This window comes from Lineus longissimus, chromosome 2 (assembly GCF_910592395.1).
Source record: "Lineus longissimus chromosome 2, tnLinLong1.2, whole genome shotgun sequence".
Taxonomy (NCBI): domain Eukaryota; kingdom Metazoa; phylum Nemertea; class Pilidiophora; order Heteronemertea; family Lineidae; genus Lineus; species Lineus longissimus.
The window spans coordinates 3,500,247-3,522,767 of record NC_088309.1 but is presented as its reverse complement, the minus strand read 5'-3'; the positions used below and the strand labels follow the sequence as shown (position 1 = coordinate 3,522,767).

At 39.2% G+C, this 22,521-nt stretch overlaps 1 protein-coding gene across 12 annotated transcripts in view; it reads right to left on the bottom strand.

Annotated features, from left to right (window-relative positions):
* Positions 1-22,521, bottom strand: part of LOC135502055 (uncharacterized) — a 125,935-nt gene that overhangs the window by 57,979 nt on the left and 45,435 nt on the right. For 7 of the 12 annotated variants that reach the window (XM_064794579.1, XM_064794542.1, XM_064794608.1 and 4 more), the window contains 5 exons: positions 15,595-15,701; positions 13,922-14,005; positions 8,230-8,760; positions 5,990-6,099; positions 3,147-3,192 (listed from right to left, as the gene is read on the bottom strand). In XM_064794579.1, coding sequence (XP_064650649.1) covers positions 3,147-3,192; positions 5,990-6,099; positions 8,230-8,760; positions 13,922-14,005; positions 15,595-15,701 — 878 coding nt within the window. The remainder of the gene's footprint in view (positions 1-3,146; positions 3,193-5,989; positions 6,100-8,229; positions 8,761-13,921; positions 14,006-15,594; positions 15,702-22,521) is intronic. The other 5 variants (XM_064794598.1, XM_064794559.1, XM_064794627.1 and 2 more) reach the window with 3 other exon arrangements.

The window sequence follows — 22,521 nt, the reverse complement described above, 5'->3', positions numbered from 1 at the left end:
ACCTCAGGGAGAGTTCGGTGAGGTTCAGTGGCTGCCTTAACTCCTTTATCCCCCAAAAGTTAGAATGGGTAGTCATGTTCCATTTTTCATAAACTTTAAACATCCAGTGACAATTCCTCATTAAACATGTCTAGAACCAAATAGAATCGCCTCCTCTATATTCATAAGCTTTTAAAACACTATCCTACGAGTTCCTTCCCACACCACTTCATACCAAATCAAGGAACAACACCACATATGAGCTATCTAAATATGAACCACATCCTAAACAGAGGGCTAAATATTAGTGTAGTTACGGGGACTTACCAAGAACATTAACAGGTAGACAGATGCATGGGCGGAAAAAGCAGAAGAGACAACACTAAGAATGGTGCAGTGATTATAATAAATGGTGCATACACTGGAACAAGCAAATGATTATCGACGCAAATTCTGATTATCCAAGGTCAAACAATAAAGTGACAATTTATTAAACTCAACAATTGGAGAAAAAGGTGTTCTTCGTGTTGTGTGATGCCAATGTAAATCCTCGGCAATGAAAAAAGGGAATTTAATCTTTTTCTAGTTTAACAAAGTAGCAAGTATACAATGTACTGTTGTCAGTCAAAAAAACTGACAACTGTGGCAAGGGTGAATGATTTTCGGAAATAATTGTGGTAATTCATTTCCTCAATTTCCCAGTATCAAAGCTTCATGAATGGCACATCCCTCTCTACTAATTCTTTTGTAATTCTAAAGATGCCAACCTTGTTCTGGGTCACAACTACAATGCAACTAATGAAAAATGTACAAGTCTCTTTCCATGCAATTGGACAATTATGAATAGAGAAGAGAAGTACTACACTGAAACTAGGTGCAGGACTAGTGGCAGCAATCCACTTAAGGCAAGAGCAAAGGGTTCCTACAATGCTCTGAAAATGACACCCATGCAATGAGTCACCTACACTTATCAATAAATATCATATTTCAAATTTCCCTCCTACTATTCAGATAAATCCGAAGTTTCTGGCTTGGGTTCAGTGAAATGACTGAGAGAATACTTTGACCCAACACTTATAGTAAGTTGGGACCACAGACATACACTTATCAGATAAAACCATACGTAATCACTATAACACGATTCATGCCAGCACAGAAAGAATCTGATGAAAAATACAAAGTTTACTTCAACTAACAAACTTTTATCAAACACACAATGAAAAAATAAGAAAAAGAGAACCAAGTAAACAGGAAAATCGTTGATAAAAGACACTCTTAATCAAGAATGAGTACCATCCAGAGATTACAGCACTCAGAAGATTGATATCAGGCATGAAGGTATATGACAATAGAGTAACAATACTTTGGGACTAAAAATTGTGATTTGATATGCAAGTTCATCCTCCCATCATTTTGCTCTGCTCTATACAAGCTGAACTTCAGCACACCAGCTGGTCCATCATCAGTTGCCTTCTCCTTTGCTGCTATAAGCTTGGAAATGTCCGTAAGGTTTGATCATTACAAGTGCCTCCCTTTCATGTCGGTTTTTATGTCAGACTATGGTGGATGGGGCAATGATCACAACCTGTGGACAGTCACCAATTGAGAGATCCCTAACCTGTCTCCAAGTGAGGCTATAGACTACACTGTATTAGTTACAACCAGGAGACAGTCACAACCTTGAGTTGGTCTCAACCGTCTTCATTTTTTTGGTCTTAACCGTCTGTCACAATCTGGAGGAGATACAACCAATAAAGCAGGTGCCGATTTTGAGCTGCTGTGGGGCAGTGCGCTACAAGGGCCATAATGATCTTTCATTCTTTATGTTTCTCACAAAGACTCAAAGTTTTGACGGGAGAACACAACTTCATGCTACAATTTCAACTGAGACAATTACACATAAAAACAATAAAATACTGTGAAAAACTAGAATGAAAATGAAAGAAGTGACAAGAAAAAATGATAAGATCAAGGTGAGTGAAAACATGAAAATACTTTTTGAGATCCGAAGGAAGGTGTTCTGACATTTGGGGAGGTTTACAAGTGGAAAGAGATGGTTGTCACAGCAACAGAAGATTAGCATTGTGTGATTGTGCACAACATGATGTTTAGATCTCATAAGATCTAAAAGCAAGGTGAGAGGATAATATTTCGGAAGTTTACACAATGGAACTTTACTGCTCCAATTTGATGCGAAAATCACTATAGGGTACAGAAATGTACCGAGTATTTGACTCATTTTTTGTGTCAAATGAACCTCATTTCATGGGACCAAAACCTCTACATTACAAAACGTATTTACCTAACCAATATCCCCTGGCGACGAGGTAATGTAGCCAGTCTTGTTTTTGTCTAATCTGTTCTCACAGAAGGACAAGCATGACCATGAATTTCAAACAGACACATATTGTTTATTATGATGGCGAGTGTACATGACCAGGAAAACATCTCCATAATGGAGGTCAGGATTTATGAGATATATGGCCGTTATCCTAGCATGGTGTCATATTATGCAATAAAGCACTGGGCTGTGCATCTGAACGAATCTGTAATAGCACCAAAATCTGGATCACTTGAATAGGCAACCGCAATCACCTCATTGTGTTAGAACTTGTTAAATGACACGACATATAACAAAGCAAATGCAATACTTAAAGGAAGAATGTCTTGAGATAAAGCAGGGTCAGCACTTCTGATAACTGCACAGTTCCTGTGTAGACTAAATGTAACAGATGAATATGAAAATCTGCTCAAACTTTGTAAACCTTACTAGCCCAGAATGATCTCGAGGCACTCCCCCTTTAATATTAGCAATTTGCACAAAATTATCAACACCTTTCATAGTTGTTAGAAGCATTCAGCATTCTTTTCTTACTTTTAGGCATAGAAAAGTCAGCATTATTAGTACTTATCATTAAGTAAATTAGATATTATGCATTAACAATCCTTTAACAAAATATCTACCCAATAAGTTTTCTCCGAATGTTACAGTGTAAACGATGGTATTTAGGGCTTACTTGTTTTAACTCTGAATGTCACAGCATTGAAAAAAATGGAATTTTAAACTTACTTGTTTTTACTCACCCTGTTTGAGTGTGCAACGTAAACCAAGCACACAGACAACAGTATGTGGAAACATTCAGAGCAATTATTAAGTTTTAGCTTACATGATTCCTGCTCACCTTCTTTCGCACGTGTGCGACGTTTCTCGGCCTGAAAAGTAAATACAGAAAATGAGAAACAAACAAAACACTTGGCATGTCTTTAAAACCAGCTCATAGATGTTAAACCCTTGAAGCAAAGCGATATAAACCAGAACCAGTCATAAAAGCTGTCTTATCTTTACATTCTGGACTGGCACATTCAATCTGCCAGTAACCACTACTGAGATCAAGAAATGAAAACAACTTAACCTGACTGGTCCCGAGAGAGTCTAATGAATCATCAATTCTTGGGATGCCATGTATGTCAAATTTAAAATGTTTTCAATCCAGGAGAGACATGTATACACAAATTGCAGATCAACCCCAGAACGCTTTCAACTCAACACTTTTTGTTTCCTACTTTACTTGTCAGGGACAGACAATCTGTAATCCCTTCGTTTCACTTCCTATAAGTGATATAAACCAGAACCAGTCACAAAAGCTGTCTTATCTTTATATTCTGGACTGACACACTAAATCTGCCAGTAACCACTACTGAAATCAAGAAATACAAACAACTTAACCTGACTGGTCCCGACAGAGTCTAATGGATCATCAATTCTCAGGATACCTTGTGTGTCAATTTTAAATTGTTTTCAATCCGGGAGAGACATGTATACACAAATTGCAGATCAACCCCAAAACGCTTTCAACTCAACACTTTTTGTTTCCTACTTTACTTGTCAGGAACAGACAACCTGTAATCCCTTCGTTTCACTTCCTTTAAGTGATATAAACCAGAACCAGTCACAAAAGCTGTCTTATCTTTACATTCTGGACTGACACACTTAATCTGCCAGTAGCCACTACTGAGATCAAGAAATGAAAACAACTTAACCTGACTGGTCCCGACAGAGTCTAATGGATAATCTATTCTTGGGTTGCCATGTGTGTCTAATTTAGATTGTTTTCAATCCGGGAGAGACATGTATACACAAAATCCAGATCAACCCCAGAACTCTTTCAACTCAACACTTTTTGTTTCCTACTTTACTTGTCAGGAACAGACAATCTGTAATCCCTTCGTTTCACTTCCTTTAAGTGATATAAACCAGAACCAGTCACAAAAGCTGTCTTATCTTTACATTCTGGACTAACACACTCAATCTGCCAGTAACCACTACTGAGATCAAGAAATGAAAACAACTTAACCTGACTGGTCCTGACAGAGTCTAATGGATAATCTATTCTCAGGATGCCATGTGTGTCAAATTTAAATTGTTTTCAAACCGGGAGAGACATGTATACACAAATTGCAGATCAACCACAGAACGCTTTCAACTCAACACTTTTTTGTTTCCTACTTTACTTGTCAGGGACAGACAATCTGTAATCCCTTCGTTTCACTTCCTCAAAGTGATATAAACCAGAACCAGTCACAAAAGCTGTCTTATCTTTATATTCTGGACTGACACACTCAATCTGCCAGTAGCCACTGCTGAGATCAAGAAATGAAAACAACTTAACCTGACTGGTCCAGTGAGAGTCTAATGGATAATCTATTCTTGGGATGCCATCTATCTATCTATCTATCTATGTATCACATTTATATAGCGCCCTTATCAGTCCTATATTGGGCCGTTCAAAGGCGCTTAACAAAAACAGAGTCTCTATAAGAAGTATATAGTCTTTGACAACAATAAACAATTCTAATGTTCGTAATGTTGTTGAAAAAGGTGGGTCTTCAGGAGTGTCTTAAAAGTTGTGATGGAGTCCGCATTTCGAATATTACTAGGGAGGTCATTCCAGAGTGCTGCTGCGGCACACTGGAATGTACGCTCGCCAAATCTAGTCTTTGTGCGCGGGAGCACTAGCGAGATGGTATCTGCTGATCGAAGTACTCGCCGTGACTGACGGATCTCTAAAAAGTCAGACAGGTACTTGGGGGCCTGTCCTCGCATGGCTTTGAAAGCTAGCAGAAGTATCTTAAAATTTACCCGACTGACAATGGGCAGCCAATGCAGTTCACGTAAGACTGGCGATGTGTGTCTAATTTAGATTGTTTTCAATCCGGGAGAGACATGTATACACAAATTGAAGATCAACCCCCAGAACTCTTTCAACTCAGCACTTCTTGTTTCCTACTTTACTTGTCAGGAACAGGCAATCTGTAATCACTTCCTTTAAGTGATATAAACCAGAACCAGTCACAAAAGCTGTCTTATCTTAACATTCTGGACTGACACACTCAATCTGCCAGTAACCACTACTGAGATCAAGAAATGAAAACAACTTAACCTGACTGGTCCCGACAGAGTCTAATGGATAATCAATTCTTGGGATGCCATGTGTGTCTAATTTAGATTGTTTTCAGTCCGGGAGAGACATGTTTACAAAAATTGCAGATCAACCCCAGAACACTTTCAACTTACCACTTTTTGTTTCATACTTAGCTTGTCAGGAACAGATAATCCAAAATCCTTTATTTCAAAGATACTGTAAATGTTCATCCTGGGCTAAAACCTATATGAGAAGCCCAAACTACACAGAACCTATCCAAATGCATTAGTTTACTAGCATCAAGGTCCTCGATGAATTCAGCTTTTTGCATGACAAACCAATTGTAATGGCTGTTAATGAGCCAAAAAAAGCATATGGGATGACTGTATTACATAGCAACCACTCATATTGTAAAGCAATGAATCATTTTAACCAGGTTTAAAGAGCATATGGGGGATACTTAACAAAAGCAGACAAAACATGTAGGCATTGTCTAAAGGGTTCGTACGCGTATCTCTCGAAAGCCGATGCCAAACTTGCTCCAAAAAGTACCATACCACTACTCTCTCCACCCTGATATACTGTACCTGAGCACTTCTGTTAACTGGTGGCCGGCTCAACTCTGGGATGTCGAGTTTTTCTTCCCCTTTATATTCTTTGTCCAGTAACTGGTCTGTTTCTTCATCCGTGTCAAAATCTGGCAAAAGGAATACAGCAATTTGAATATTTTTGAAATTTTGTGAGTAGTCTTTTTTAGTATAGAATAAGGGGTTGATATGTGATACCATTTTGACTGACAGGTCTAACAACAATCACTGACACACAGAATGAAACAAGACAAAGGCTTATAGCTTGAAGCTAAAGCACCATGCCAATTTTAAGTTGGTTACAATTTCCATGAAAAATACCCATCTCACTGCAAACATTGACCTACCTAAGCAATAGTTTCAGACACTCCATTAGCTTGTGACCTTTAAGAATTCCTAATCATACCCATGACTCAAAAATCAATACCCCCTCCAAATCTCACTTGTTTAATTCAAGTTCATATCGATGACATTCTCATATAAAGGGGCAATACTAATAAACACCAAATGATTGATGTTTGAATTGATTTTTCAATATCGTCTTATTGAGCCATTTCAGTATAGGAGATCCATTATTGATATGGTTTAAGTATGACGATAATGCCACATCAAGACTGTTCCACACAAGCAAAATCCAGGGCAATTCAGCAGCAACTACTTGACACAACAGCATTGGTGTTTGTAACTCACTTTAGTTCCCATCAGCCGTACATTTTTTGCCCTTATTCAAGTCGCCTCCCTGCGAGAGAGTTAAATATTCCCCATTCCATTAAGAGTTAAATGCAGTCACCACTACACTAAGCCATGACCAAAAGCACCACCGAGTGCACAACTAAAAGATAAGCACCATGAGACCAACATAATTAGCCAATAAAAAGTGCAAAGCTTTTCAGATTGGCAGAAAAAAAACTTCTGAATTGATTTTTGGCTATCAAATTATTTCAATTTTTCATTTAGAATATGGATAAAAACAATATCTTCTATGGCGAAAAAATGTGGAAAGAGAAATCAATTTAGTTCAAATTTAATGCAAACTTTCATCATTTTATCACCCATGAATGAATCCTTTAAACCCCGGATACAAAAGGCAAACGTTGAAAGCATGTACTACGAGGTGCAAGAATGGTGCAGCAACTGAAATTGTTTGCTCTTGTGCTATAAAGGACTGATTGCAGCTGTAGGATGTCCTCTGACTGCTGCAGCACACAGTCACTCCAAAGGACTCCGTTTATATTTAAATCTACGAATCTAGAGTATTTACAGCAGAAGGAAATTCAGAAAAATTACGTGTAATTATTTACACCCGATTCCTGAATGAGAAAAACTGACAAAATCTGGCGGAAGACGTGTGAGGCCATGTGAGATGGGTTAAGGTGAAAGATGGAAAGAAGTTAGTGGTTAGTGCTGTATACACCAGGCGAGGTCATAATAAGACTTTAAAGGGAGTCGATAGGCAGGAGGCAGTGGGCAAAGTTGCATACAGTTGCTTACTGGAGTCATTACTATCTCACTGTACATTGGGGTCTATTCTCACTCACTGCAAGGAATATCTTTATTAGCAAGTCAAACCAGGCCCAATTCCCTAATTGGTCATCTGGACACACCCAATCTGACTCCCTAGCACCTGCCTCTAGACCTGTAAAAGCGATCCTTTCCCCAATTTCCATAAGTCTTTCAATCAACATTTCCAATCAAAATAGTTGATTTTTTTACTCTTGCTGTCACCTGGCCCCAGCCAAAACAGGTGCTCTTCAGAAACTGGGAAAGTGATCACTTTTAATTACGATAAATTCTATCGAAAAAACATGAACATATTTACAAATCCCAAAGCCCGGTCTGACTATGAATTCTCAATAAATGGCATTCCTAACATACATGAATTGCAATAGCAAAAAATTTGACCATGCCATAGCAACCACCTTCCTTTTCTGCAGCCTCCCCTCAGACATGTCATATGAAAATTGCACAACTTCTACTGGTCAAACCTACAGGATAACACAGAGTGAAGATGGATGTGAAAAGGGTTAGAAGAAGAAAAGGAGTCAGGTTGGCTATGAAATGTTAAGACCTGAAACGTAAATGGCTCAGTGATATGATTAGATATTAAAATGTTAGTGGTAAGAATGCATTTACAACGGCAGCCATGAGTTAGCAGAGTGAGAAGTGAAAGGAAGAATGTGTACATGCTGAAGCAAAGCAACTAAGGAAACAAAAGTGGGTAAAAGACATGCGATAGAGACCTTGTTGTGCCCGTAGTTGATGATGTTGAGGCGGTGAACTAGCGACATCGTTGGGGGAGCTAGGTGCAGATTTGGAGACAGTGCACACAGAAACAGAGTCTTGTGTTATACCTCCATCTTGGTGATGTTTCACGTACGCATTCGCCGGTGGATCACTGTCATGATTTGGACAAGATGCATCATGGAAACCATGGTTAAATGGATTTTCTCGATTCAACCGCGGCATGGACCCATAAGGTTTATTCAGTCTATGCCTATTGTCCTGTTGGTACGAACTACTGCTATTTGAGGCCGTACTTAAGTCTGAGTGTGAACTCGATAGAGTTTGAGTTGATGCAGGACTCATGTATGATCCTTGAGAGCCAGGGTTAGGTCTCTGTGTATGACTAGGTCCATGGTTATGACTTAAACTACTACTATCTATATCCGGGTCGCCCACGGGCACCGATGCGTAACGTTTGCCACGGATATGCCGACTGCTATTCGGTTTCCGGCCATCTTCCACTTCGTACTCGTCGTCCGAGTCAAAACCTAAAATAAAGAGAAGCATGCAGAATGGTATAAAACATGCACAAACCAAACAAACCCAACACCATGCAAAATCGAGAATAAAAGGGAAGGTTCACTCAAAATGCAAAGGCAATGCAACGCAGCCCATCTTGTTTTCTTCCATCTGCATGTCTTTGCACTACTTTTCAAGTGACACAACAAGGATTTTCTAAGGACATGAACTTGGGGGAGAAAAATGGTAAAAAATATATTGAGCGTTATCATGACACTTACAAGAAGCTGCTGCTTCTTTGCCGATACCTCTCTCTATCTAATGCACATAAGACAACAGCTACTTCCTAACACACAAGTGAGTTAATTTCACAAGAGAGCTCCAGTGTAAAATTAACAGCTCTTATGAGCCTTCCAAGGATTTGATAAGAAACATTCCTTGATCAGTTCAGTCATACGAACCTGGACATGATCTAGTTTGCAAAAAGAGACATTCCTGAACACAAATTTCATTCTATTCATCTAAAAGTATCACTAACCTAAAATGTACTTGACATTCAAGTCACAATGTCTTGCCATAGTGATTGACAGAGTCAACAGGAGAGGATTTCAAAATCAGATATTCTGTATTCATTTCACGGCCACTGCCATTAAGAACACCAACAAGTGAGATAGGCAGAACATTTGCATTAGTCAGATGAAGTATTCACTCCAAGTCTCTTTGCCATCAAACGAAAACCAAGATGATAGGAGTAACCATATCCAGGTGGTCTCCTTCCGACTGTGACCATTCACATCAACAGTAAAGACTACTTAAGATAACAGTTTGTCTACAATTCACACTCTCCTCGTATCAATATCTGGAAGATTTCTGAAGACGGTTCGTATCAAGAACAATCACAGCTTATGTGATGGTTTCTAATTGCACTCAATATATTGCATCAGATAAAGATGCAGCCCGGTGCTGATGCAGGGCCAAATATCTTGCATTTTATGGTCCATCAGCTCTTACACATCAATTGATTGTACCAATCACCAATGAGGCAGACAATAAAGATTCTCATTGAAGAAACAAAGACTATGTATAGAAAGAGGTTCTTGGTACCCACAAAGATCATTCACATCAACAACAACAGTTAATGCCTCTCAGACTGTCACAGAGATTTACATAGTGATATATAGAAGGCCACAGTCCCCTTATATTACTGTGGCATAAGATCAAGATGACACCATTGTCTTTTTTTACGCATTGTTATTCCCAACATCAGCTACAACTAAGGCAGATTTCTTAAGATAGGTGAAAGGGATTGTTTGCAGTCTCATCAATTTGCCTGAATGGCCTCAGGAAGCAATAGAAACTGTTCATCAAGGCACAGGAGGTGATAAAGGTCTACATGTCCAATTTATGTGTTCCGAGACCGACGAGCAAGAAGAGGGGAATACAAAGTATATGGCCAGCTTCTTCTTCTCCATTTCCTCTTGTTAGCATCTGCTATGTGCAGATGGCAGTAACAGAATATTCAGTACTGAAGAGGGTGAAGCACTGGCTTGATGTCTAGCCAACACAACGGCTTTGAGGACTGCAGCAGAAGCAAATGGAAACTTCAAAGGAATGTCAAACCCTTGCTGACCATTTGATAGAAAAGGACGGTTCTGCCTCGTGATTAAAGTGGCACTCCCAAAGCGTAAACATCAAACGGAACTTCAACATTGCATCAGTTGGAATTCCAGAGCTGATTAGTATCGTAGGTTTAACTATTTGAGTGTCAACTTCTAAGGCAGGCAGCTACTCCTTCGAGGATCTGACCCTCAGCATTACCACAAACTACTCTCTCGTTTGTCAATATACATGAAATATATATGCACAACTCGAGTTACCTCTTGCCAAGGTCCTTATACACTTTTGACTTAACTATGCCACATCTCTTCATTCTTGAGATATTCTGCTGCAAAAATTGAGATTCATCACTTCTTATAATTGCTTATCCGAAACTCGGGGAGCCCAATTAGGGGTGAAGTCTTGGATTACGGCAAAGAGGGTCAATCGTACTTTATATTTGTTAGATTTGAGAGAATGTCAGATGTGTAGAATGAGGTAATGACATTTACATAAAGAGGTTAGCAGTTAATGAAGGCATTTTATTGGCAATTCTATAGAGATTATATCTGATGAGGAACTTCTCAAGACCATCCTGAATGTGTCTGACCATTAAATGCAAAGACAGTACAATCAGTTAAGATATAATGTTGTAGATTGCTATCATCTCTAGGTTCATATGTAGCACTACAAACAGCATCTCAACACTGAAGGTGTCTTGACGTGCTATTTTGCATTACAACCTGGGTATTAAACATTACTGTCACTTCTTTGGTTACATTAATGCCAGCATCCACAGCCACGCATGACCTAGCCCTATTGGGACCATTGGCGATATATTTGTGACAGCTCTATAAACCTATCTATGACTCTGAATTTTGAGCTAAAATACAACCAGTGCTACTGCACAAATCATAAAGCATAACAGCTTTTGTTGTTGTTGTTATATATGGCCTGTGGCCACGCAATATGAGCAAAATAATGCCATGACACACAAGGCTTAGCCAATTTGCTCTCACTTTCCTCGTTATTTTACAAAAAAATCGGTGGAAATAATTTCCTTACTACGAATTGGATTAGCTTAACGTCAAAAAGAATATTGATGATTACCTTGCGTGTGGGTGATGGCAAAGTTTTAGTTTCTTTTTTGTCTAAGCCAGATTACACTCTCATTATAAAACATGCGAGGACTCAAGGCAACAACAATAAGCCTTTTTTGCCTTCAATTCAACGGCACAGTGCTGACATCTTATCACAACACACTGCCTTCCAAGTCTCAGCATTTCCCACTCGGATCAGAGAGGCATGAAATACGACAGAAATTCTGATGGAGCTGTTTTGAGCATGCCTTGATTTGTGACGTATGCAATACATGTGGTCGAGATGAATAATGCAAGCTTCACAGTTACTATGCTATGCATCGTGATATAATCAGGAAATTGAGTGGAAAGAAGTGTTTATCATCCATATCACACCTTTTACATCACACACCAAAAGTGTGGATATCTAACGGGGAAATATGCCAATCAGACTACAAGCATATCTTGCAGATTCGAATGAGAGATACTGGTAAATTTGAATCTGCCATTTATCGAGAACTTATCATCCTTTTCCACTTAAAAGACAAATTAAATGCTGAAGAAAAATTACAACACACAAAATCTGCTAATTTCACCAATCTGATTGATCAACTACATAATACGTATAGGTATACGACAAAGAGACCAGCTGCTTCTAAAAGAATCATCATCAAAAACATGTTTACCTTTTACAAGTACAACCTTACTGAAAACATCTAGGAGAAAAAACTATTTTCTAAAAAAATAAAAGTCACTTGAAAAGTTACCAGATGAACAGCAGGCAGCACCAAACAGTGCAACTTAGTATATGAAACATGACATGATACGTGCTTTAATTAACTTAGTACATTCTCCGTTACTCTGGGCTATTGTTGAACTTCAAAATGGTAGAAATACAACGTGTCTCATAACAATAATGCAAAACAGTCGATTTTTACTCTTTATGTTTTACTTGGTTTCTTTCTCTTGGATCAGCAATAAGACACTAATGCTGCATTGCTATGAAACACTCTGCATCCTTCTTCAATATCTAGAGCCAATTTCATAGATTAATACTAGTTACTTTGCACATTTGGATGATGCAATGACTATAGTAGGATGGACAGTTCTCCCCATGCTTACCAAACATGCAGCCATTCGGAAATTTTCAAATACTTCTTCACTTAAATTGTGTTCTCCGGCAATGCATAGCAAGGGGTTAAGACAGCACAGAGAATGATGTTGGAAATGTGCCATAAGCAGTATTTACATCATGGCTGTCTTTTAGCCATCTATGACAGCATGACCTACATGTATTGCCACCAAACCCCTGCTACGCATGCCAACTTTGAAATTGATTTTACCTTGACATAAAAGAATGCCACATACAGTCAAAAAAACTTTAGCAGCTGACCTAATGGTACTTTGCCGCACTGGAAGAAAGTTTCGAATATGCTACTTTCAGCAGAGAGTACTGTCCATCTTAATCGAAATATCAATGAAATATGTTGTGTGTGTCGGCAAAAATGTCTCAGATATTGGTAAGGGGGTAAAAAGAAAGACTTGTAGAGGGTGATTTGGGGGGGGGGGGGTTGACTGGAACTACGGAAGACAGAAGTTAAGGATGTATTCATTCTCTTACCAACTTAGGGTGGGGAACACACTTCTTCAGAAGTGATATTTTCGACTCTTTCCATACTTCAAAATGTTGAGAGGTGCATTTAAGAATCACGGACAAAAGTCACAAACTGGGTACTTAATCTCTTAGTACGATATTCAGTAAAATCTTACTTTTACTAACAGGCTAATTTCAGACTAGATTAGGACTAGACAAGGAATATTCACTTATTTGCTATATTGAAAGAAAAAACAAAACCAGCAAAAAGAACAATGAGAGGAGCATACTGGAGCTGGAAATGGAGGGGATAGGACAGCAAAGATAAGGCAGATATGGAGAAAAGAGTCTCAAGCCCATGGAACAGTTACACACACAGTATTCAAACAATTTTGGCAATTTTGGCTCCGGTTTACTCATTTATGTTCAAGATGGTACCTCCTTGAAGACTTAGTGCTTTTGACTGTTTTACTCGCTGACTTTCCAAATCAACAATTTTTCCTTTCACAAACCCATTACATTTGCCGTTATCCAGAAGATCACTTTGTTGCCATGAATACAACCTTTTTCCATCTTTAGTATATAAACCCAACAGAGAATATTGCTGCTTAAGCACTGAGCATTCAAAACAGAGTCCAACAACACTAAAAGGATTTCAGGAAGACTAAAAAACTTGGGATATCTTAGAACTTTATTATCAGTAAAAATTCTAGCCTAATACCTAAGAGGATTTCAAAAAGGTTTAAGAAAGGTCACGATCAAGTCCGACTTCATGACATTTCCTAACCTTGTCTTTTAATGAGATGATCACTAGCTAGTCATAACAAAGTGACTTCCCAAACCAGAATAGAGACACTGTACATGGTAATGAAGAAGATGTACAGTCTATGTCCCACACCTTAGGCAAGTCACTTCACTCACCTCTTGCCGGCTGGTACTTCTTGCCATCATTCCTGGTGTAATGATGAGACAGCAAATTCTCCCCGTCATCTTCAATATCATGCACTGGAGAGGCGAAACAAAACAAACAGAGATTTCTTATAGTTTTAATGGTAATCATTTCACAACATCGGCAGCCAATCAAACAGAACTCACCATTTCATATCAGTTGATGAAAAACTGCCGAATCTGAACTGCAGATATTCAAAGACAGCAATTCTAATAGTATGCACTTTGTTTCCAAGGTCCATAACTCTTTCCCTGTTTTTCCAACTGCTGAGCATACTCATTGCCCTTACTACACCACTTCTATCAAATTGTCAACAACCCTAAAAACCGGTACAACCTCGAATTATGTTTACATTCTACTTTGAAAATGCTGATGCCTCTGGCTTCAGGATCGATGTTAATGGGAAAGCAGCATCAGTTTATCCGGTGCCTTTCCTTGTACCAACCAAGTTAGCAACACTCGGAACTAGCATTGGAATGTTACCAACTACTTATTCCTTGCTGAAAATGAAATCACCCTGGACTGAAGTATGTTGCTTGAAATGTCACACTGACAACCATTGTGTCATGAGATACTACCCAAGGGTATTTCACCTCCTCGTGAGACACTCCGTCATGAAATGAGGCAGACATGATGAGATGGAACATACTAGAGTCAACCTATTTGCAACTGATGTTCTCAAATACGGAATGGATAATATACCCATTGGCAATGGGTATATTATCCACAATTGACAGTTGAAGCTTGCTATAGGAAACCACCAAAATGCAACAGCTGCTAAAGTTCCCAAAGCTGGACGTTTTTGCAAGTTCATTTCTTCTGCAAACACCACCAACTCTCAATATCATACTGATTCCAACCTGACCGCATCATGACAGGGCCACTTTAAGCTAATTCCTTTTGTCACCCTCAGTACATGCAAGCAAAAACACAACTGAACCCCAAGAAATTGATTGAGATTTTCATCATCTGGGGAATAATACATGTTCCATAATTCCCAACCATGAGGAATCCTTTCCAGTGATATCATTTGCATAGAATTTTCCAATGACTATCAGGAAGGAGAAGTCTCTGGATTCCTGGAGGCGAATTACCCAGACGTACCACAAAGGTAGAAATCTAATCAGAAATTCAAACTGGTGATAGTCGCCAAGGCATTCAGTTGGAAATCGAATCGCAAGAATTTGCGAAGAGGCATTTGCTTTAAGATGGATGGGTGGATATCAGACAAGTGAACCAGACAGCACGTTCAGTCTTTGCCAAGGGAAACAGACAGCACAGCACGTTCAGTCCTTGCCAAGGGAAATAGACAGCACCTTCAGTCCTTGACAAGGGAAACAGACTGCACCCTCAGTCCTTGACAAGGGAAACAGACTGCACCCTCAGTCCTTGACAAGGGAAACAGACTGCACCCTCAGTCCTTGACAAGGGAAACAGACTGCACCCTCAGTCCTTGACAAGGGAAACAGACTGCACCCTCAGTCCTTGACAAGAGAACCAGACAACACCATCAGTCCTTGACAAGGGAAACACACAGCACCTTCAGTCCTTGACAAGGGAAACAGACCGCACCCTCAGTCCTTGACAAGGGAAACACCATCAGTCAAGGGAACCAGTCCAGCCGACAACTATCTTTCCCACTCACCTTGTTCCTGTTCTTTCCTCCTGTATTCCTCCTCCTGTTGCCTCTCAATATGATCACGGACGCGTCGCATCTCTTCCTGACGCTGCAACTTCTCTGTATGCACATCTCTGCAAGTAGACAACCAAATCGATTGTTACACGATGTCAAATCTAAGTAAATGTCATCATAAAGTCGGAAAATAATGCATGCCTTATATAAGATTTGTGAAGTATGCAAAGTGATGTTAGCAAGAACATCAATGCAAATAAGGGATTGATCAAAGTGCAGCTTCATTACTCCACCTGACATCCCCGCAACCAGACAGTATCATCAATTGTCATACACAATGTCACCAAGTTCACTTCATCATCATGTCGATAATTTAGCTACATAGCTGTGCATAGTCTTACAAAAGATAACTTGATAAACTTGAGGTGAAATGTAGATGTAGATTCCAAAGATAATGTCACATCATCATGAGATATATACGGTTAAAAAGAATACAAAGAAATAGATTCCTAAGGTATTAAGCTCACAGATGAAAGATAATTTCTTGAGTTATTTGATCCTATACAGAAGAGATGGTAGTGGAACTGGTGCTGCAGGTGGAAATAACCCTGATAGTCATGCATATCTCCGCTGTTGGTCATTTTATCCCTGACCATGCAGTTACTTGGGAATGATGAAACTCTGCCTTCTCTGTTTAGGAAGCTTAATCCATAGAATATCACGTTAAGTTCAAACATGTCCAACACAAAAGCTATAGTGTAGTGTCATAATGCTACTTTTAAATCAATTCAAATGTTATTCAATGTGGACTTAAATATCGATTGGCATTCTGACATGAAGTTGAAATAAAAAGCTGAACAAAGCTGAATGAGATACACTGCCAAATACCAACTCACAAAGACAACCTAGGCAGATCAGTATTTCACATTCAGGTAGAAAGATGCCTTTCAGCATTCATTACAGACCTACAGAAATCTTGAGAGACGTCAATAGTTTTTTATGGCACTGTGAAGGAAACCTTAGGCGGCCACTCTCAGCGTTATGGAATGACAGAAGCCATCTTATGTATTCAAATCTGCTGATTAAAGGTTTAAGAGAAACTGAACTGATGATTTTTGACTGAACAGCATAACCAGAAGCTGTAGGCCTGACATTGGCAAATCCCTTTTTGAACACTATCACCTTAAAAGCATCATAACAGCCTAATGTATTTTCATCCAATTTCAACTCAACTCATAACACAATCAGGAGGTAAAATAAAACAAAATCCATTTCCAAGCAGTTTAACGATCATTTTACCACAAGTAACAGCAATAAATCTTTTTGTAACTTATAACTGAAATCGACCCCACTGTTTTATAGGGGTGTGCATTCTAATGTCTGAGAAGAGGAAAATATTCTGGTTTAAAGATAAAATTAAAGGAATTTTATTTTATGGTGGCCTTTTTTCAGCTTCCTTGTATTAAGATTAAAATAGATTCCCCCTTTACAATACAGCTTGACACATTGACACATTATTGACAACCACATCAGAAGAGGACCACACTGATTCAAACCAAACCATTTCATAAACACCAATCAATAAACTGAGAATTCCAATCAAAACCCAATCTCACAAAGACCTGAAAACCATTGCTAAATCTCCTTTACAAGGACCACTCAAACAGATTTGCCAATTTCAAATTTGAAGACTTTGATGAAAGGATTGGAATTTTCATTGAACTTTTCATGATTGGCTGATTGATTTGCCATCTGCTCCAGCTGTTTACATCTTATCTAAATGACACTCATCACAGAGCACTTCAACCTTGACCTTGAGCTTTGAAAACCAATGTCAAGGTCACATACACTGATGAACCAAAGACTACTCGAGGTTTCAACAAACATTCAACTGATGATGATGGAATAGATTGAATTTAGATCAAACTGAGTCTAGAATTGTCACTCCCATCAATATCAATGTGGGCCTTAATCAGGGGTGATGTGCCATTGAATGAGTAGCTTGAATAGGCAGTGATGCTGAGGGTCCAAGTGTGGGTATGCAAAAGCGCTTGGCCAGTGAGTATCAAGTGGCCCTCACGCCTGTCACCCTTATCATCATTCAAACAAGAACTATTTCAAGGCAAGATTTTCCGATGTATTGGTTATCACCACAACACTGAAATCAATGTTGTCAGCATTATGATACTTATCAACCGGTAACACAAAAGATCTATTTCATATCCATGGCAACATTGACCTCGCCCGAAATAGAAAGAAATGTGAATGTATCTCTTTCAGCTAGAATTCGCAGGAAGAGCATGTTTCCTGGTTGTATCATTCTGAGAGCATTTTTCATCATTTTTCTCCTAATACCAAGAGCTAATTTGGCTCTATGTACAGCCCAAATAACACTGCATTTGCACGGACAGTTTTTAAGACTTTAGCAGAAGCATTGATGGAGTGAAATGAAAATCACAAGAGAGTGAACGCAAAGGCTCCAAGGTCATTAATGCCTGGATAGAAATATATGAGGCTACTTCTGATCGATTGGCCCATGTCATAAGTTAGTCTCGATCAGAAAAGAATGTCTAATAACCAGTGATGAAAGCAATATCTTGTTGGCAAGGTGCAGATGATGCGATCAGTGACCACGGATACACTTTTGGTCACCATGGAGATGGCTAATATACTTAGGCCTGGTTATGAAATGAATGTCGATATTGCATTTTACTCCAATGCAGCTGTAGCTTCAACCTAGGCAACCTATCCTAACAGCATTGATAACTAAGTTGGTGGCCATATTTGAAGTCCAAGGGACAAATTTTTGGGGTAGAATAGAGGGTCTCTAGATATATGTCCTCACAAGTTTTGAACCTTCTATCTCAAATAGAAACGAAACGTGCCACCTATCGGTGAATGTTGACCTCTGTGACCTTGAAAAGTAGGTCAAATCAAAAACCAGGGTGATATGTCATTTAACCTTATTAGATACACCCACCATAAAAATTTCGTCACTCTACGTATAACCATTAGCTTCAAAAAGGCAAAAAACAATTTCCAAAATGGCCACCTGGAGGCCAGAAAGTAGGTCACCTCGCGAAAAAGAAAAATAAGTCTGGGCATATTGCCCAAAGCTACCATCACACCAAGTTTTAGCCATTTAGCCCTAGCGGTAAGGAAACGTGCTCCACTAACGGATGACGACGGACGACGGACGCCATGGTATCGTATAAGCTCCCCAGAGGTGAGCTAAAAAGGAGATTAACCATTGAAATACAACTGTAATCATAAATTGAATGATAAAAATTCAATGCGTTCAAGATTGTAACACTTTCTTTTCAAGTCAGCAAGTGCCCATCCTTAAGATATGATAGCTGTGAGAACTACAAACATAGTGAAAAACCCTAACCAAATACATTGATCCACATACAAACACAATTGAAGTGATGCCGCCACTTCACTTTCCAACATTTCATCATTCCCTTTCCTAGAAAAAGCTACCTGTCCTCAGGACACAACGCTAAGACGAAATAGTAGTCTTGGAAAGATTAAGAGTGGCTCAACAACAATTGATCCCTTCTGCAGTTGACAGGGGCCCACGGCAAGTGCAACAGGATAAAGCTGTGGTAGACATGGAGAAACTGTAACCTTACAGAACCAACCAATCCCAATGCCCTAATGGTAAGACGTTTTCCCCGTAAACAGAATGGGGAAGTGCCGTTGGAAGCTCTTGGATGGCCGTAAGCTACTTAAATGTAGGATGTAAACTGCCTTCAAGAAGTGACTGGCATTAGAAATAGAAGTTAAGAGTGTCTCATAAGCCAAATCTGGCTCGCCCTTTCATTGAAGAAACAACGCCAGATTGAGAGTAAAGAAATGAAAGTCATAATGCATACACGACCACACCAGTCTTGATGTAGAAACAAATGTATGAGAAAGTTACATAGGAAAGAGATGATCTTACCTATCATCGTCTGGTGGAAGGTCGGTCATATCCATTGAATACAAAGCTCCCTAAGATAGATTGTTAATATCTCAACAAAAAACTCTTTCCTTAAAGGAAATTAATCATATGCTGATTCCACACACCTAAAGTAATTGTCTGCTTAGCAGATAGGATGTTCCTTGCGCCATTTCAGCTTGTGACATGAAAGGCAGTGAGACGACATCACATATTCCAGAAGCATATTCCACTGTTGAAACGGCAACAATAACACTGGGAAGAGATAAGACATCCAAAGCAACACACACGTACGTCAGCGTCTCCAAGGAAAGAAAAAGATGCTATTGTCTGGACACCTACTGATACTGCTAACAAGGAATAGAAGCCTGGAGGTTTCCTATCCTTTTTTACTTTTTGCTGTTCTGTTTCTTGAGATACGCAGCGACAATATTTGTCAACTGTTTCACTATTTTATAGGCTGAAATAAAACTAGACAAGTGTTTTCCCAACCTGAAATGACCTATTGTTCGAACTCCTAAGAAGTTTGATAAACAGAACAGCAGGTTTTCCAGTGTGCTTTTTACTTTCTGCTGCACTGTGTCCAGAGATACGGGGTGACAACATTTGTTCACTGTCCGTCTTCTTTTTAACAGAGAAAAGAAACGACTGTAGAAAGAGAAAGGTTCTGTTGTCTGAACTCCCTCAGATACTGATAACAACACATCAATCCAAAGGCTTTCCTATCCTTTTTACCTTCTGTGCGTCATGTCCTGAGATATGGAGCAACAATATTGGTATACCATCCTTCCCTGAATGAAGCTCGTTCAGAGTAGTAGGATATTACACCAGAAATGTAATATTCAAGTGTTTATCTCCAACTCTCATGATGAGTTTCCGAAGTGTTTCCACCATTCACAATGAGACTTGCTTCAACACTAGATACAACAAAGTGTTACGACCAAAATCAGAATGAGAGATGCAGACGAACACATCACATATCCTAGAGAGATACCGCTGATATACGGAACTTATTGTCAAGAAGTGTGAAGAAAATAATTAAGGGACTGATTATTAGACTGCCGAGACGGGCCGATGCTCATTTTGGCTCATTTTAATCACCCTATTCCTCATGGTGACTTTCTTAAGCAAAAATGGCTTTTAGTAATTGGCCAGGTTGATTGAACGAAGCAATAACATCAGGCTGAAGAAAAAAATCAGAATGTGTCTAAAATTGAAATGTGTCTTTTGGGACCAACCCTCCACAGTCAAGGGGGACTACATCAAAAGTTTTGAAATTGAAATTACTTGAAGAAATTGCAAGTGATTGCATGAAAGCCGTCTTTGAAGGTTTCTCCGAAAATACAGTTCAGTCATAAAAATAGTGGTAGAATCAGTTCATACTCCAGGTCTGTAGAGCTGAATTTCCCAAAGTAGAAATTCTGTATTCAGGATCTGCAACCACCTATCTCACATTATGCCAGGAACTTATCCCAATAGACAGTATCCCTCCATTATAGAGTTCAGCACTTTATAATATTGCTTTTTACAAGCAACTTTTGACTATCACCAATCTGGTGTATATCAAATGTTTTTAATCTGAATTTGATGGTATTGTAAGAGTAACTTTCTAAATTTTGTTTTTAGCTTAGTTTTTTTTCAATATCTAGAGTCAAGTGGCTGTGTTTGTACTAAGAACTGCTAATGAACCTATCGTACGCTTTATACAACAGATCAAAGTGAGGTCTTCAGGAGACTTCAACGATCAACTTCTCTCTTCACACACTGCCCTACAGCATGAGCTTCAATCAAACAACTCTTGCGTATAAAAAATCTCCTTTGGAGTTCCCTCAATATCAGTCAGAAACACTATTGGCCATGTTTACCAAAGCTTCCTCTCTCCTTGTGCAAGCTGATTAGCCCAATGATGCTGATCACTTCACACCAAGATCCTCAGGTAGCTGTCTTCATTTCTTTACCACATCCGCTACAACTCTCTGACCACTGATTAGTAGCTTCAGTTCTCTTTACAGTCAAAGGAAAACAGACGAAGTAGTTGTGATTATGTTTTCTCTAGAGCACATGCTTCACTTTGTAACCTAAGTTCCTTCCAAGCCAAAAGAAGATGAGCAAACAAACTTCTCTGGATTCAATGGGCCATGATAAATGCCATTAGGTGAGCTCATGCCAAAGCAGTGGTGATCAGTTTCAAAGTAGTTCATCAGCTTTGGTCTGTAGCGTCAGGTCCTTTTGTGTCCAGAGAAAAACTGGCTCAGGAGCTTCCTTAGTAGCCAAATTGATGCCATTAGGCCCCAGCATTAGGCCAGCTCATACCAAAGTAGTAGTGATCTGTTTCCCAGTCAGTTCATCTGCTTTGAGTTTGATGAGACATGCCATCAATTTAGACTGCTTGCCTAGTCTGCTTCAGCAACTTCCCAGCAGATTTCTTACAGACAGCAACTTTCTCAGTTATGTGTTTCTTCTAGTTTGGTCCTGTCATTTACACAGAGATGGGTTACTATTTGCAACCCTATAACACTGACAGCTTAGTCAAGCTAAGAAGAGTTCAACATAGCAAACTGTCTGAGGCAATAACATTCTCTACCGATACTGCACCTGATTTTATAGCTTCTGTTGATATCTTCCTTGAATCATCATCTTCAGCTCCTAATTGTGAAGTGAACATCAAAGCAGCAACCACCACCACCTTCCACACGCGATGTATACCACCCTATGGCACCCTCGGCAAAATTCATACCACAGCAGAGTCAAAGCATTTCAGAACATCACAACATCGAAGTAGCAGGAAGTTCAGTGCATGATTGCTTTATTGGCCAAGCAATTTGACTATCTTAAACGATACTAATGGGTCTTCGAAAGGAGCAATCATGGCTAACACACCAGCATTACCAGTCAATTTAGCTATCAATCAGGCATCATTATAGCCTCATCTATTGATAATTTCACTTAATTACAGTTGAGTTAATCCACCAAGACATGAGCACTTAAAGAGGAAA